Source organism: Bacillus rossius, chromosome 6 (assembly GCF_032445375.1).
Source record: "Bacillus rossius redtenbacheri isolate Brsri chromosome 6, Brsri_v3, whole genome shotgun sequence".
Classification (NCBI taxonomy): Eukaryota; Metazoa; Arthropoda; class Insecta; order Phasmatodea; family Bacillidae; genus Bacillus; species Bacillus rossius.
Window position 1 is genome coordinate 64,805,368 of NC_086334.1, and position 17,912 is coordinate 64,823,279.

The window sequence follows — 17,912 nt, forward strand, 5'->3', positions numbered from 1 at the left end:
CCGGCCGCCTGGAGATGTGCTGATGGCTCGTTGTCTGTTGCAGACCAAGTACAACCAGCCCGAGAGGACCCCGTCCTTCAAGCCAGAGACGGTACGTCCGTGCAGGCTTACCAACACTCAGTGAGCTGGTGCACACACAGTTGTAGATTGGTAACATTATCAAGAAAATTAGTTCCTCAACTTAACATCATATAAAGGTTCAAGACTGGTCTAGTTTTATTTATTTACACTAGAAATATATTTATTCTGCTAGCAACATCTCTATATTTCCAACAAACAAAAAACAGTTTTTCCTTGCTTGATGCGTCCATGATCGTGGCAGTGTTATTTAGACAAGTGTCGGAATGATACCAGAAATGTTAATTGAAAATGAAGCATGTAAACTTAAACTGTCGCCAACCTGTATTTAATTTTCTCGGGAGATTGGAACCAGCTTTAACGCTTATAATTGGAGAGCAGTATTTAATTTGTGTTAGCTCCTTGATGGTCACTGAAATAATATGCATCTTGAACTTAAACAGGTTCCTTGTGGGTAGTTCAACCAGAAAGCCTCGATGTCTGGAGGTAAATGACAGGTGACGGGAACAGGAGGTACTGCAGCAGTCCCGCAATGCTCAAGACGCTACAAGTTGTTTCGGGCCGAAGCCCGGCCTAGCCTCACCACCTCCACCTCCTAGGACTGAACCCGTTAGGGTATTCCAGGAGCACTAACTTTTCTTCTTTCCATCCTGATGTCACCTGGTCTTAATGGCATCAGGATGATTGGCCTCAGATGTTCATATGCCATGGTTTTGAATGGTTAAACACCATTCGTTTGCCTCAACCAGAAACAACTTATCCATTCTGTTTGAGCCACCGTGCCTGCAGCCAGAATATAGCTTTGTCAGTTTTATAATATACTTTGTCAAATGCATCCATGCAGATTTAAAACACGACGGCTGATGTTAAAACTCTTCAGTCACTCCGCGTGGGATCTCTTGTATGCCATTGCTCCGGGACGGTTGCCAGTACCCGGGGCAATGAACATGCAAGGGCACCGATCCCACTGCCTTTCTGGGTTTTCTGTCTTTGCCTTCTGTGACTACTGTCCTTTGCCGCTCCTCTCCTTCTTGCTGACTCTTCAGCCCACTCCATCACCTGCTTCCTTGTTCCCTTTCTGTCCGTTCTCGTTCCTTCTTCTTTTGTCAATTCGGTAAAATTTTGTCCATGTATGAAATTTGGGTCTGAGATATTAAAAATCTTCTTGATCTTGATGAGCATCCTAAAAAATATTTTAAGTCTTTGCTTAAAACATCCAATATTTTCGTTTTGCTCTAAAATTCTTTTAAAATGGTGTCCAATCTTAAAATCTCCGTCTCCTCTGCTCTTCTTCTTTGTCTCTCCTCGGTATTGCTGGTCACGTCCATGTTCGTGTTTGTGGTAAGCTGGTCTGCTGCATGCCTCATTGTCTTTTAACCAATTTATATTCATAAAAAGGCTTTGTGTGGTCGAACACGAAACGACCATAGGTCATTGCAGCTTGCTTTTTAATTTCCTCGAAATCGATGGGAATTCCGAGTCTCTCAAAGTTGGTGCGTAGCAGGGATCTCAGCTCGTCCAAATCCAAGGGGATGTTGTTCCTTGCGAGAAGATGTCGATCCACAATTTCCATATTGGGAAAGTTTATCATCTTCCCTCCGTCCATACTGCGCACCAACACAGCTATTGCTGCCTGTTGGATTTTTGCTTCGTCCAGTCTAGCCAATCTCATGTCGTACTCGAACTTCGAGTAGATCATGGAAGGGTCTTGTCCAGCTCCAACATGAGAATGCACCTCCGGTAACTCCTCTTCTAGTTGTATAGAAGGTACTGATCCATTTGCATATTCAGCAATGTCCTTTTGTATTTGCAGATGAGTTATAAGCTCTTTTTCCTGGGGTACACTCGCATCTAGAGTGGATATCTGTCTGTTGTAATCGTGCGTGGCTTTTCTTGTCTGATCTCGTATGATCTTATCAATAGAGTCAATTTTTCTGCCTTCGCGTACAAAGCACATAGGCCTCCATGTGCATGGCCATTTTGATTTACTACCCATTTTGGTTTTGTAGAGCACCTTCTGCTTCTAACCATTTATCAAAGTACTCTAGTCGTTTGCACACTTCATGTATGTAGTTATTCCAAACTTCATATCCTTTCTCGCACTGCAGCATTCCTGCCATATCTTCGAGCCTTAATGACAGTTCTTCTGCCAGTCTTCTGTACCTCTCCCTGATGTCATCGATCTTTCTACACTCATATAAAATATGAGCTGCAGTATCTTGCACTTCACATGTGACACATTGGTTGCTTGATACCAGATTCCTCTCCCAGAGTTTTGCCTTGAAATTCCCGTGTCCAGTGAGAAACTGCACCGTGTAATGGTCAGGTGTTATCCATTTCTTCTTTAGTCTTTCTCTGACATCAGGGAAGAAGACATATGTAAAACGTCCCTTGCTGGAGCGATCCCATCGTAGCTGCCATTCATCAAGCGTTAGCTGTCTAGCTATCCACTTATCTTCTGATGTTATTGTTTCTCTTGCAGCTAGCAGAGCCAGTTGTCCTCTTTCCTTTACTTTGAGATCTATAGGTATTATTCCTGCGACAACTTGCAATGCTTCCGTAGAAGTGGTATGATAAGCCTTGGTCATAGTCAGAAGGGCTGCTCTTTGTGCCCCTTCTAGTACCCTTCTTCTATGTGCAAGTTCTGTATCGTAATACCATGTAGCTGCAGCATAGCAAACTACTCCTAGGAAAACTCCAGCATAGATCGTTCTCAGAGTTTCAAATATTAGGCCCCAATTGGCAGGTGCTACAGCACGCAGGTTATGGAAAAGCAATATGGCCTTGTCGCTTGTCTTTTTTATGTGTGTTGTATACCGTCCACGTGTATCGATGTGAACACCAAGATACTTGAGCGCCGTAACTGCTTTTACTGGTCTTCCTTGATATCTTATGACTGGTGGTCTTGCCGTACTTAGGGAGCCTTTCAACATTATGGCCTCCATTTTATGTGGTGCAATTTTAAGTTTACATTTGCTTGTCCACATACTTACAATGCTTAATGCCTCTTCTGCCTTCTCTTCTATAACCCTTCTTGAATTGCCTGGTATCAGTAGCAATCCGTCGTCGGCGTACCCGTAAATGTGACATCCTTCTGGCATTTCTGTGTTAAGAATTTCATCAAAAAGGATGTTCCATAGCAGCGATCCTAGAACCGATCCCTGGGAACACCCCTTTGTTAACACCTTTTCCTTGCTGTTTTCTCCGATGACACATTGACAAGTACGATCGGCGAAGAAAGCCTTTATAGCTTTATAGATATTTTTTGGACAACCAAGCTCTTTTAGTCGCCACAAGATCTGAGGCCACCAAGCATTGTCAAACGCACCAGCGATATCGATTGTGACTGCAAGTACATATTGTGCGTCACTGCTATTGACTTCCTTTATTACATCCAGTATTGCAAGTTCCGTGCTCTTTCCCTTTCTAAATCCATATTGGTGTTCACTGATACCGTGAACGGTCATCAGGTAATCATTCAATCTGTTATACAGTAACTTCTCGTACATTTTGCCCAGAATTGGGAGCATGGTTAGTGGTCGGTAGGAGCTCAATTCTCCTGGATCTTTCCCATTGCCTTTATATAGTATTTTCAAGATCCCTGTTTTCCATTCTTTTGGAAAGATTCCACTTGCCAGCGCATTGTTGTATAGTTCTAGTAGAACTATTTTTAGTCTATCAAATACTCGCCATATTATCTCAGTCGTAATTTGATCGTGACCAGGAGCTTTTTTGGGCTTCAATTGTTTAACAATCCACTTTAGCTCTTCCATTGTGAATTGTGGTGTATCCAGTGTGTCTGGTAAATCTTCTGCCTCTCTTCGTTTACTTTGTTGTTCAAAAGTGTCTTGTAATGGATTGTCATCAGGCAAAAGCCCGTTGACAATGATTTCCAAATTTTCTTGTATACTGGCAGTTTGTACTCCATTTATAATAAGTCCTGGTAACTCAATCTGACTTTTTATCTTACCAGCACACATTTTATACACCAAGCCCCATGGGTCATTATTTCCTTTTTCACTTACTAGCTGTTCCCAGGAACGCCTTTTTGCTAGTTTAACAGCTTTGGTGTATGTTTTCCTTTTTTGGCGGTATTCGTTTAGAAATTCCATTCTTAATAATGGATCTCCTCGTTCCACCAACCATGTCCGCCTCTTATTTTGTTGTTCAGTTTCTCCATATGTTTGTCACATATTTCAATTATTAGTTCTTTTATCTTAATAGAATCTTGTTCAGGATTGCCTGTCTTCTGTTCATTGTATTCATCCAGAAGAGTCAATAGATCTTCATGGAACCTCTTCCAATTGACTCTTTTGCATCCGTAATGAACATTTTCCATGGTTATTTTCTGGGATTCTTTTTTGCCATGTATTTCATATATTATTAGGCGATGGTCACTCGTGATTTCGTCCACTACAGTCCATTTCACTATATGATCTCTTGTTTTGTGATCAGTCACTGTAATATCCAGAAATGATTCGCTTTCACAAGCAGGCGAGATGTATGTTGCCATTGTTCCAGGGACATTGACTGTCCAGAGATCTTCTGCTGTTATGTATTGTGATACAAGATCTCCTTTATTGTCGTTGAAATGTGATCCCCACATTTCTGACTTTGCGTTTACATCAGCGCCTATAATTTTCCTTTCATAGCGTGCGAATTTAAGGATATTATCCCAGTGCCTTAGATGTATCTCTGTGTCATCTGAGAACTGAAAGTACGAAGACACGAGTATCAAATCCCAGGGTTTCATTTCTACCTTTAGGCAGATATGATGTTCGTTACTTATTTTTGGTAACAGAAGAATATCCAAATTTGGATTTCTTACCCATATTGCTGCTTGTGGGGAATCCCCTACAGCATAGAGCCTTGGAGGTATGTCCAAAACTTTCCCTCTTACCGTATAAGGCTCCTGGATGAATACAATGTCCAGATTCTTTTCTGTTGCATACCTGACAATTTCATTAGAGGCAACAGCAGACCTCTGGAGGTTTATCTGTCCAATTCTGAGCAAACAGGACATTTTATTCATAATTGGTCCTGTCGAGTTCCCTGGACAGGGCCTTCTGGTACTCAGGGCAGTCGAATGAGTCTACACGATGGTTATACTCCCGCTTGGCCTTTTTGCAGTTTGCACACTTTTCACCTTTATCTTTCTCCTTGCACTCAGCGAATTTATGTCCTGGATTTCCACATGCAGAGCATACCAGCTGTCCTCGGCACTTAGCTGCTGTGTGACCATAAGCTTGGCATTTATAACATCTTGTTGCCACAATATAGTCCTTCACTCTGCAGGATGAAAATCCAATATATATCCTTTCTTTGTCCATGAGTAGATTCCTTATTTTGGAACTCACCTCTAGGACAATGTGGACCTTTTCCTTATTATCTTTGGGTCCTTTCCTGAGTCGGATAGTCGACTCACGGATAAAGGTGTCTTTACTTATCTCGGCCTCTTTAAAATTCTGTGCGTGTATTGACTCAATCAGATTGTCCCTGTCCAGGTCTCGAGGGACATCGTACAGTATCACTTTTGGTCCTCTGCCCTTCGGGGTTTCAAACCTGAGACCCAGGGCTTTCAATCTCTCTGCATTTTTTATCTTTTCAATAGAGCCAGCATCTTCTGCCTCAATTACAAAACCTCCTTTTGCGATTTTTCGTAGTCCCTTCACGTGGAGTTGGTCCTTGATGGGATCCACATTTTTCATTTGCTTGGATTTCATTTCCTCACTGTTCTGCGCCTCATCCACAGGGTACGCAATTATCAGTTGTTTCCGAGGCCGAACAGTTTTCCATTGTTCTTGTGAGGTGACCTCTGCTCCTTTTTTCAGTACAGCCGCAAAGGAGGGCTGCAATTGAGTCACAGCTGGTGTCTTCTTTTCTTTTGTCTCGAGTTGACCTCTGAGACGAGCATTTTCCAATAGGGACCTGTCAAGCAGGCCCTTCAATTGTACAATTCTCGGCAGGATGAAGTTTACCGCTGATTTATCCACTTTCGAAATGTCCTCGGTGGTATATGTGGTTATTTCCCTTAGCAGGATTTCCGCCTTGCTTAGGATTACCATTTCCGAGACATCATCATTACCATCATTTTTCTCTGTTTGGGTTTTTTCCTTTTTAGCCATGAGATCTGTTATTACCATCTTGGTTATTGCCATGTCCTGTCCGAAAACCACAGGATAAATGGCCATTATCCATCTCTTTTCTGCCAGGTTGGGAGCTGGCAGGCTTCCCCAGTTTGTCTTGGGATCAAGTAATTTGTCAATCCAGTAGAGCATCTTGCTCAATTCCAAACTCCTTTCGTTTAGAATACGTCCGAGCGCCGCCCGTCGCTCGCTCCAATCGCCTTCGATTGGGTTGGTGGGTGCCTCTGTGAGGTCCTCATACCACATTCCCTTACCAGTCGCCATCTTTGCTTCTTGATTCCCTTCAGTCGTGCCGATTATCTCCTTTATTAATTAGGCCTCCGCCTCCCGGCGGGGGGATTAGTATCCCACGCGGCCTATGCCCTCTTAGCCGTCTGAGGTGCTTATGGCGGAAAAGCTTGGGATGCTTCCTCGGTCCAGGAAGAAATGCCAAGGACCTGCCGGGTTATTGCCTCAGAGCGTTGCCACCCTTCGGCCCACGTTGAGGGGGGGTATTGTCCGACCACAAAAGAGGCTCACTACCTTCCTCAACACAAATCTCTTTGTGGGGTTTTTCGAGGTACGGCACAATCCTTAGGGTAAATAGGAGATACCCCGAGAAAACAAGACGCTACAGCGGGCGGGCTTGTGTTTGCAGCGGTACCAGCGGCCGGAGTCAGCCATGGGCGGCGACACAACCTACAAGATGTCCTACCCAGGCGCCATGATGGGGGAGCGCCTGGTGCCCGTCATACCTCGCCCCAACCTCACCACCGGCGGAGAAGTCAGCGGCCACACCACGTACAAGGTCAGCCGCTGCTCGCTCACTGCTAGGTCTGGACTGGTTCCTGTGAGTGGCAAGTGCTAGCAGGACTTCCACATTCCCTTCAAACACAAAGTAACAACAGCAGGCGTTGCCCGGCAAGTGTGCTGTTGCCACCGGTTCGGCAGAAGTGCGAAATGGGCGAGACTTGCTCGGCAATATTGTACTTTAATGCTGTAGTGGAATAAAAAAATCTTAACCTAAAAGTTACTGTACCCATTACCAAAAATCTTTGCTCTGGAATAAAATTGCAGAACTTGTAAGATTTCAAATGGATTTTATTAGCAACAGAAATGTAATTTTTGTCCTACTGTCAACTTAGGGAAACACAAGCATTAAAATTATTTCTGTTCTCAACCGGCCCCCTTGGTGCTCGGCCCCCGGGGATTCCCTCCCCCCTCCCTCTCAATGGTCCTGAAGAAGTGAGCAGCCGACTAGTCTTCGCACACAAACAAAGCTTCAAGGTCTGAAAATTTTCATGGATGTTGTTAAGCTGCAGCAGTGCTGTATAGTTAAAGAGCAACCAAGTTGGTGGGGTTTCGGAAGATAGTATTCAAGTGAAATCTTAGCAACTCAGAATATACTCAGAAAAACCCATGGTTTAGGTACTTAATAATGAAACTACTTTAAACAGAACTGCTGTAACAGCCATTCCGTATAAAAGAGGAAAACATGTAAAAAAGTAAATTTAAAAATTCCCATATTTTATTTACCGGTGCATGTTCATGATAGTTCATATTTAATAGATCAGTTACAATATTTAAGAAACCAATATTTTAAAGTATTTATTTTACAGTTGGAAACCAAGGTTACTGCAAAACAGGAAATTTTAATAAAAAGGATGACACATTTGGTGCACCTGTTTAGTAATTCATCAGCTGTTTACTTCCAAGAAATTTTGTTGTGCTTTTGAAGAAATGTCTTGTGTGTCATCATAAGTTTCAAGGCACATGGTAAGTAAATTACCTTAACTTTTTGAGTTTTTAACTAAAGAGGCATGTTAGTGTAACATCCGTAACAAAAATTAGAAAAAAGGTTTCTGTACATTACAGCTTTATTAGTTTACATTGCAATTTAGGTTAAGGTTGACATACTACTTACAAACTTACTTTAACCTCAGTTAATAATTTTTTCTAGGTTTTTATTTCCAATAAATAGGTGTTACGGATGTTACATATATCGTAGTGACGAGCGTATGACTGATCTATCACTTGCCAATAAGTTACTATTTGTCATTTGATAAACACAAGCATGATTCTGGAATAATCTACCGAAACCCAGAATTCAGTTAGAGCCTAACTTATTAAAATGATGTACCAGGTTAAGCATATATTTTATATATGGGGGCTCATAAAGCATTTATTAGAATGTTAAACCAGACTTGTATGAGTTTAGTTTGTACTCCATTTAATTTATAACAGTAAAAAATATTAATGAAAGCCCTTTGTCATTGTTGCAGGATCATGGCACCAACATCATCTGCAAGTAGAGTTGCTAAATTTTGGGAGAAATTAAAGGCTGAAAATCCTGAAATGTGGAAAGAGCTAGTTAATAAAGACAGAGACAGAAATTGTGTTGTTAGGCAAAAAGAAAAGGGAAAATGTGCCAAAAATGAAAAATTGCTAAAGAAAAAAAGGGAAATGACTCGAATCAGGATAAAAAAACTTGGCGCAAAAAAAGCCTCTGAAAAAAAAAATCAATTGAGCCACAACAGTAATGTTCCTGATAGGATTATTGGTTCCTATGCATCCACAAGTACTCTTCGGAAAGCAGTCTTTAAAGCAAAAAGAAATCTTCCACATGGTCCTCAAAAGAAGAGAGCAGTTGTCCGGCAGCTTGAAAAGGAAACATTTAATAGTTCTTCAAAACTTTTTACTGTGACAAAACTGTCAAAAACTCATTTACTCCCTAAAGATATTGCTGAAAAAGTGTGAGATATTCTAGAAAAAGATGAAATTAGTTGGCAAGCGCCATCAAAAAGGGACTACGTATCAATGAAGGATAAAAATACTGGCCAGAAGACTCAAAAGCAAAAGCGCTTTTTAGTCATGACCATTTCAGAAGCCCATAAATGTTTTATGGATAAACACAAGATTGAGAAATCTCTGTCGAAGTTTCATGAGTTACGACCAAAGTATATAATTCCTGTAGGTAATACACCTCATAACGTGTGTGTCTGTATGCAACATGCTAAATTTAATTTTTTGAGTGATGCCATTTCTCAGAAGTGTGATATTTTGGTGTCTTTTGTGACCCATAAAGAAGAAATGTGACCCTAGAAGAAATGTGCTGCGATACAGGAAGTGAATGTTGTATGTTGAATAACTGTGAAACATGTTATCATGATATAAAAGTTCTTTTAAAAACTGACTGTAATTGTTGTACATCTGCCTTGCTCGTGATGGTTGGCATCACTGATAACAGGTGAATGTCAGTTCCGGTTATGGCGCCTGTATATGTACCACGGTGAACGGACAATAAAGAATATTAAGTGCTAACTACATGCACTTGCTTATCTACAACTTAAAACCTATGATCTCAAGTAAAACATGGCGCAGTCGTGTGGAATTGTGTTCATATTTCAGTTCGTCCATGTTCGTTGGATTTGTGTGCTATAGGTGATATAACCTGTAGGTGTGCGTTTGTTTGTCGACACGTGTTTGTCGGACGTCGGTGGTTAATAGTGAATATCGAACAATGTTGTTGACAGACTGAATCGTATAGTTTTTTTCTGTTTGTGCCATGGCAGGCCTCAATCTTGTAAAGCTCCCTGACTCTGTCGACTTGGAGAGTCCCACGGCCCGAAAAGACTGGGAAGTGTTTGAAGGAGATTTTGAAAATTATTTAATCGCAACGGGCCAGGATGAGGGCCCAGATAAGGTTAAGATCGCCCTACTCAAAAACATGTTAGGCTCCCAAGGACGAGCCCTTTTCGAAACTTTCGACATCCCACCGGAGGACAAGCTTGTGTATTCTAAAGTAAAGGAAGCGTATCGCGTGTTCGTGGCACCAAAAACAAATCCTTTGTATGAACGGTTTGTTTTTAACCAGCGTGTGCAACTTGAGGGTGAGACTTTTGATCATTTCTTGACTGATTGCCGCCGCCTGATTAAAACATGTGGCTATGAGCGCCCAGTTTCGCAGGAAGAGAATATGCTGGTTGACCGCATCGTCCAGGGCATCAGAGATTCGTCCGTTCGGGAGTCTCTGCTGAGGTTAGACAATGCTACTCTTACTAAAGTTGCTGCACACTGCCGTCTGATGGAACAAAGTCAACAACAAGCAAAGGAGATTCAAGCTCGGAGTTCTACTCACGATAGTGTAAGTTGTGACTTTGTGTCCACTAAGGATAGGAAGTCGTCACGCCCAAGACAAAACAGCAAGTTTGGTGATAACGGTGAGTACAACTGCTCAAGGTGCCAGACACAGCACAAGGCCAGACAATGCCCAGCATATGGAAAAAAATGTGCCAAATGTGGCATTATGAATCACTTTGCTGCCTCGTGCAGAGTTCGGAAAGTTCGGGAGGTAAAAGCAAAGCATTCTTCTAGTGAGAGTCTATACTGTGATGCGGTGACAGTCAATTCTGTGTATCCTAGAGGGACTAGAACAACCCACATCAATGAGTGGAGGGAGCGTATACTGATTGAGGACAAAGCAGTGAACATAAAATTGGATCCCGGTTCTGAAATAAATATTTTGCCACTCAGTTTGTTCAGGATGGTTGACAAACAGTTCAAGGTCAGGCCAACATCCCTAAAAATTGAGGTTTGGGGTGGGACCATTCTTGCAGCAAAAGGAGTAGTTAATTTGTGTTGTTCTGTCAAAGGCCAAGAGTCTTATGTTGAATTTGTTATAGTTGACTCTGACAGCACTCCTTTGTTAGGGCTACAGTCTTGTGTTGACTTCAATCTTGTGAAAAGGGTTCACTCAGCTTGCCACGAGGCAAAGGACAGATTCATTAAAGAACACAATGAAGTATTCACTGGTTTTGGCTGTTTCCCCCAAGTATGTAGAATTAACATTCGCGACCATAGCAACCCTGTTTGTAAGCCTCCAAGAAGGGTCCCTAGAGCAATCAGACCTGCGTTAAAACAAGAACTGGACAGACTCGAACAGAAAGGCATTATATGTAAAGTTGACAAGCTCAGTGCTAGCGCTTGGGTGAGCAACCTAGTTGTTGTGGAAAAGTCAAGTGGGAAGTTGAGGTTATGTCTTGATCCGACTGACCTCAATAAGGTGGTGATTCGAGACTACCATGAAATACCGACATTGGAAGAAATGTCCGAGAAGCTCACAGGGAAAAAATTTTATTCAGTGTTTGATCTTAAGGAAGGGTTCCACCAAGTGCAACTAGATGAAGACTCGTCTCACAAGTGCTGCTTCTCGACACCATTTGGGTGCTATCGCTATCTACGCATGCCATACGGCATTGCCAATGCCCCAGAAAATTTCCAGAAGTTTATCGAAGAGAACTTTGCCTCTATTCCTGGAGTGGTGACATTCTTCGATGACATCCTCTGCACAGGCGAAACAGAAGGTGACCATGATACGTGTGCTCAGCAAGTGGTGGAGCGTGCAGCCAGCCTTGGCATCAAGTTCAACCCAGATAAGCTTCAATATAAGGTTTCCGAAGTAAGGTATGTGGGCCAGATCTTCTCCGCCGCAGGCATGTCACCTGATCCTGAGCGAATCCGAGCTCTAACTAGTCTACAGGCTCCCAGCAATCGCAAAGAACTTCAACGTACTTTGGGGATGTTCAATTTTGTTCGCTGTTATATTCCAGGTATGTCTAGTGTGTGTTCCCCATTGTATGAACTTCTTAAAGCAGATGTAGACTGGTTGTGGCTCCCGTGTCATGAAGAGGCTTTTTGTAAACTCAAGTCGCTCATCACTAGTGCCCCTGTTCTGGCAACTTTTGATCCCACAAACCAACTTGTTATACAGTGTGATGCATCACAGAGTGGGCTTGGTGCTACTTTGTTTCAGGAGGGCCCAAAGGGTCTCCACCCTGTGCACATTGCCTCCAGGTCCATTACAGCAGCAGAAAAGAGCTACTCCCAGATTGAGAAGGAGCTCTTAGCAGTTTCTTTTGCCTCAGCTAAATTTCACTACTATATTTATGGTAAGCAGGTCCTAGTGCAATCTGATCATAAGCCACTTGTGAATGTTATGGTCAAACCAGTTCATCATATAGGCTCAGCACGCCTTCAGAGGTTACGTCTTAAACTGTTGAAGTATGACCTAAACGTTACTTACCTACCTGGTAAACTCATGTATTTCGCAGACCACCTGTCGCGGTCATATCTTACAGACAAGGTATTCGACGATCCTGCAATGGTTGAGGTAGTACATTCCGTCAGTAAGCACTTGCCTATGTCAAACAAACGCTTGCTTCAGTTCCAGTTGGAAACAACTAAGGACGCGGCTCTCTGTCAAGTGTCCCAATTTTGTCAGTCAGATTGGCCCCCCTACAGTAGAGTTCCTCAAGTATGCAAACCTTATTACAAAATGCGGGATGACTTGTGTGCTGAAAGTGGTTTAGTCTTCCTCGGCGATAAGGTTGTTGTTCCTGAGGCTCTAAGACCATATGTTCTACAGCTGCTTCATGAAGGCCACTGTGGAGAATCGAAGACCAAGTCCAAGGGCCGTCAGTTGTTTTACTGGCCATCTATGTCAGTTGATATTGTGCAGTTCATTCAAAAATGCTCTGTGTGTGAGAAGTTTCGCCCAGCCAACTACAGACAGCCCCTCTGCCCACATCCCATTCCAAAGCTGCCATATGACACAGTAGGTGCAGACATTTTTGACTTCGCTGGGAAAAATTATTTGGTTCTTGTGGACAAATATTCCAAATGGATAGATGTGTGTGAACTTCCCAAAAAGACTTCCTCTGCCGTCATCAGTGCCATGCAACAAGTATTCAGCACTCATGGCCTCCCACGAGTGCTGATGGCTGATAACATGCCATTCAATTCTCATGAATGCCGTCAGTATTATGCCCTGAGTGAAATTGAGCTACGAACTAGTAGTCCTCATTATCCACGCAGTAATGGGTTGGCAGAAATGGCAGTAAAGATTAGCAAAATGCTGCTACGCAAAAGTCAGGGCACTGATTTCAGAAACTTACTTCGTGAATATAGAAACACCCCTCTTCCTGGCTTAGACTGGTCCCCCTCTCAGTTACTATTTAATAGGAGACTTCGGAGTAAACTGCCTGTCTCATATAACACCCTCAGACCTAGAGTCATCTCCCCAGAACACGTGGTGAGAGCATTAATGTCAAAGGAGAAGCAGATGAGAGACGTATACAACAAAACGGCCAGGCGACAGGAGATAACATTCGTTAAGGGGGAAACTGTGGTTGTCAAAACCCACAAACATGACAAGTGGGAGCCGGGAGTCATTGTGGGCAAACACTCATCACCTCGCTCCTATTGGGTGCGAGGATCAGGTGATAGGATAGTGCGTCGCAATGTGATCCATCTGAGAAAAACCACTACCTCGCAGAAGCCCCACCAGTCAGCTCCACGCCTGCTCGAGGTTCCCAACACCAAGACTGATGGCGAGGAGGGTAACCGCCTGAAGCAGACTCCACGCACCTCATCATTGGAGCCTGACTTCCGGGGGTTGAGCCTCAAACTTCGACGAATGCAGTGACTGATGTGTCTACTGTGCAGGGTGATAAATCTCAAGAAGCAACAGACAGCAGTGGCCATACCTTGGCTACCAAAAGTGGAAGGGAGGTGAAGCCTGTGAAGCGCTTAAATTTGTAATGTTGTCTGCTTGTCAATTAGTGTGTTGTAAGTGAGTTGTGAATTGCACATGTGTGTTTCATGCAGTATACTTGTTTTCTGAATTATAGTGTGTACTGTTAATAAGCAATTGCACAACTTTGTATGTAAGTTTGGTCTCAACAAGTAAACCTTAGAACCCTAGCAAGTGGTCACATGTCTCGCAGTATAAAGGGGAAGGTGTTGTACATCTGCCTTGCTCGTGATGGTTGGCATCACTGATAACAGGTGAATGTCAGTTCCGGTTATGGCGCCTGTATATGTACCACGGTGAACGGACAATAAAGAATATTAAGTGCTAACTACATGCACTTGCTTATCTACAACTTAAAACCTATGATCTCAAGTAAAACAGTAATCTATCTCAGCAAGTGAAATGGATGGAATGGAAAAAGTGTGATGGTTGGTTACAAGTAAACGAGAACACTAGATCTCTTGAAGAACTCGTAAGAAAAATAAACTTGGTTCTTCCTAGCATCAAAAGTCACACGTTTGTGAAGGAAAAACAAGCCAACAATAAATAAACAATAAAATCTGGTGGTTGGATGTTATGTGTAGTGTGAGTAGATTAAATACAAATTTAGTAATTTTAAGACATTTTTTCTCTGGCTATTCTGAAATCCTAGAGTGCCCCCTCCGAGGTGAACCTCTGGATCCGCCACTGGTTGCTGTTTGTCAAACAGGCCTTCGTAAGGAGTCATCAGCCGTCTGTCAAATGGGTGAAGTTGGAGTGATGTTTCTTAAAAGTTATGGGAAAACTGGAACAATGTTTGTAACAGATGAAAATGATCAGACAGACATCAATTTGGTTAAAATAAGTTCAGTGCTGCCTACACCAAATGTTAAATCAATTGGAACCAGACTGATCTATGAGTTCCAAAATCAGATTAAATTGTGATTTTTTTAAATTTTAATTACTTAATGTCACGGTATAGTAAAAAAGAATAAATCACATGTGCATAAAATCCTAAAATATATTGATGTAGGGTCACTTGTAACATCCGTAACACCAGTGTGTGTAACATCCGTAACAGCAGAAAAACTGTATAAAACCAGTGTTATTATTAAATGTTTTTTGGTACATTTTCAGAAGCTATTTAAAACCTCAATATATCATTATAAACAATTTGAATTCATTTTATTGATCGGTTCACCTGAATTTTTCTGCTGAACTCAACCATCTCATCTGATTGTTCCCAAGTTTTGTAACATCCGTAACAGCACTCTTTCTTAAATAATCCTCACACCACTTACAATACAAAGCTAGAAACCTCAACCATAACTGGTTTCTCATAGTTATTTAAGTATTTCATAATAGAATTAATATGTCATTTAAGACTTTTAAAAATTAAAGGTAAAAACAAACCAAAATGTAACATCCGTAACATACGGAATGGCTGGTAAGGAATTTTTGGAGATCAAAAAATTGTATATGTATGACACCATCGCCATACTTGACGAGCAAACTTTCGCTGGACATCAGTTTTTAACTTCTTATTATGACACTCCTTGTGTATTGTGGTTTCATTTGTTTGAATTGTTTGTGCCATGTAGACTGCTGTTTTATTGATTGTGTATCTGATGCGAAGTATGCACAAAAGAATGTAATTCAGGGATTCAACATAAACTTGTGCCCCTTGTACACACCGTATGTTTGCCCTTGATGTGAACATGAGTTTTATTGTTTTCACAGGTATAAAAAAATTCAATTTTATTTAGTTTAAACAATTATTTCACAAACTGTTCATATTTGGTTGAACTGTGCTAAATGGGAAAAGTAGTTGTATATATTTTTTTTATTTAGTCATATAAGTTATGAAATGTTTCACATTTAGGTTTTCCGAAGGATAATCACTTAGTCTAAGCATTTCAATAGAATATAAAACGATGGAGGAACATGAGAGTATTGAGGCATTTTACTTTGCTGACCCGGCCACAGGCTGGAAACAGTCGATGATGATGAATACAAAATTTGAGATATTTGCTAAAGAATGTTTATTTTAATTGCTTGGTAAAGCTGGTGATATAAATAGTACTGAAATTTAATAAATTTTTAGGGGTTAAAGCACTCAAAATAAAATTATTTTATGGTGGGTAAAAATAATTTTAAAAACTTCAAAAACACAGAAACCTTCAAATTCTGTTGCCAACATATTGTAGAACTTGCCATCATTCAGATGTTTAAATAAATGCAAGAATAATGAATATGTTTTAGATTAAACTGACACATGCAGAAATTTATTTGAGTTTGGTAACACAGAAACTTAATTTGTCATGTGAGTCATTGTAATGATTAGTGACTGCTGTTAGTGCTGCCAGGTGGTTGTCGTGTGCGAAGCAAGCCCTCGCTGCTTGCAGATGTCGTACCCCGGCTGGTGCGGGGTGATCAAGCCGGACCCCATCCTGCCGGTGATGCGCAAGCTCCTGGGGGACGGCCCCATGCAGGACGAGACGACGCAGCGACACGACTACCAGCCGCAGCCCCTCGGTCGGATGGACGCCATCAAGCCCCTCCCCAACCTCGTGCTCTCCAACCGACCCTTCGACGGTGAGCTCTCGGCTCCCTGCCCTCTGTTCCACTCTTCCAGTACAATGCCTTGTGGTACTTTCACATTTATCACTCAAATAATAAACTTTTAATAGTTTCATTAAACGTTTGACGAAAAAAAAAGGTTAAACGATTGAATGTAAGCGTTTAGGAAATATTAATATACATACTCGCAAAAAAAAAAAGTTATACCATGTTTTCCCGCGGAAGAGTTGCCCTTGCGTATGGATCGCAGCTATAATGTGGGTCGTAAAAATACAACTTTTCTGCCGTAAGGATCCTCCTCGAATATGAACCGCACCATATATCTGTCTACAGTAGAGTACGAGCGAAGTGTTTCTGTGTCTCAGCTTATTGGTGCAATTGAAGAAATATGGCACTGGTTTTAACCCTCGATCCTATTTTTGTCTGCTTTCTGTGCTGCTTTATTACTGTGTAGAAGGGAGTGAGGCCAGCCCACTTTTCTTGCCTCTCCTCTACTGATTTACGACCCCTCCTAATAACAAAAGACAGCGTTTGTCCCTTCACAGCTATCTATCCTATTTTTTAACTATTCCTTTTCCAGAATAGAAAAAAAGGCAGCAAACTACCCTTTCTCGTCAGTTTCTTTTGTAAAAACTAGCACGCACAGCACACACGAGAAATTTGTGCGGTAGCTGAAGAACGTAAAAAGCTGGGCTTTGAGGTAAGGCTTTCAAAGCACCAACGATGGCTGTGGTTTTGTCATGAAATGTTGCATTTAAAAGCTAAGAAATCACACGCAAAAAAAAAATTATGTCCCATCATAGTTACGTTTTAAAAAACTGTCGAGATAGACACGTGGAGGTGCCAGTTCACGGACACTTACAAGTGTGGGCGGGAAGGGGAGGCAGTCAACACAGCTTCATGGCCTCATGCTCTTGCCGAACACACACACACACAAACTTACATAGATTATTTTTAGATTTCCTCCCCTCCAGCTAAATGTCAGCCCAGCAAGCAGTGATGCCAACTTGGGGTTTTACCCCCAAATCAAGGGGGAACCAAGATCTAAAGGGGAAATTTTAGTGGGTACATTATTTAAGAAATTTTTTTGAGGGCGTGAAATGAAAGTGTATATATTGAATAAAAAAGTGTAAAAAGAACAGCAACACAAGTGGCGCTGGTGGCTGAATTTCGCACTACAACCAGCAACAACAACTTGCGGGTCAAGAGCGACGAATTTCGTTTTCTTTGGTACCACTTTTACTGTTCGACATTTTCATGTTGTCATGTTGAGCTTCTGTCCGTTATTTTGTGTTGTCTACTTGCGTATTTTATTTTGAAGGCATTGAAGTAAATTTTTTAAATTTCAATTATTTCTCGTTTAGCTTTAAAAGAAAAGTTTAGAAAGTTAACAAAAGAAATGTACAAAAAAAATTATGAAAAGAAAATGATGAAGAAGCAAAAAAAAAAAAAAGTATCCAAATAAAAGTTAATAAAAGCTAAGTTAAGAAATGAAAAGTTAAGAATTAAAAATAATTTTTTTTTTATGATTAATATTATTAGTTCATAAATTAATGTGT

The 17,912-nt window shown here is 41.5% G+C and overlaps 1 protein-coding gene across 7 annotated transcripts in view; it reads left to right on the plus strand.

Moving 5' to 3' along the window:
* LOC134533267 (stabilizer of axonemal microtubules 2) overlaps positions 1-17,912 on the plus strand; it is a 107,132-nt gene that overhangs the window by 41,380 nt on the left and 47,840 nt on the right. For all 7 annotated transcript variants that reach the window (XR_010075285.1, XR_010075283.1, XR_010075284.1 and 4 more), the window contains exons 4-6: positions 44-91; positions 6,862-7,011; positions 16,179-16,368. Coding sequence is in view for 4 of the 7 variants with exons in the window: in XM_063370708.1 (XP_063226778.1) it covers positions 44-91; positions 6,862-7,011; positions 16,179-16,368 (388 nt within the window). In the remaining 3 variants the exon portion in view is untranslated. The remainder of the gene's footprint in view (positions 1-43; positions 92-6,861; positions 7,012-16,178; positions 16,369-17,912) is intronic.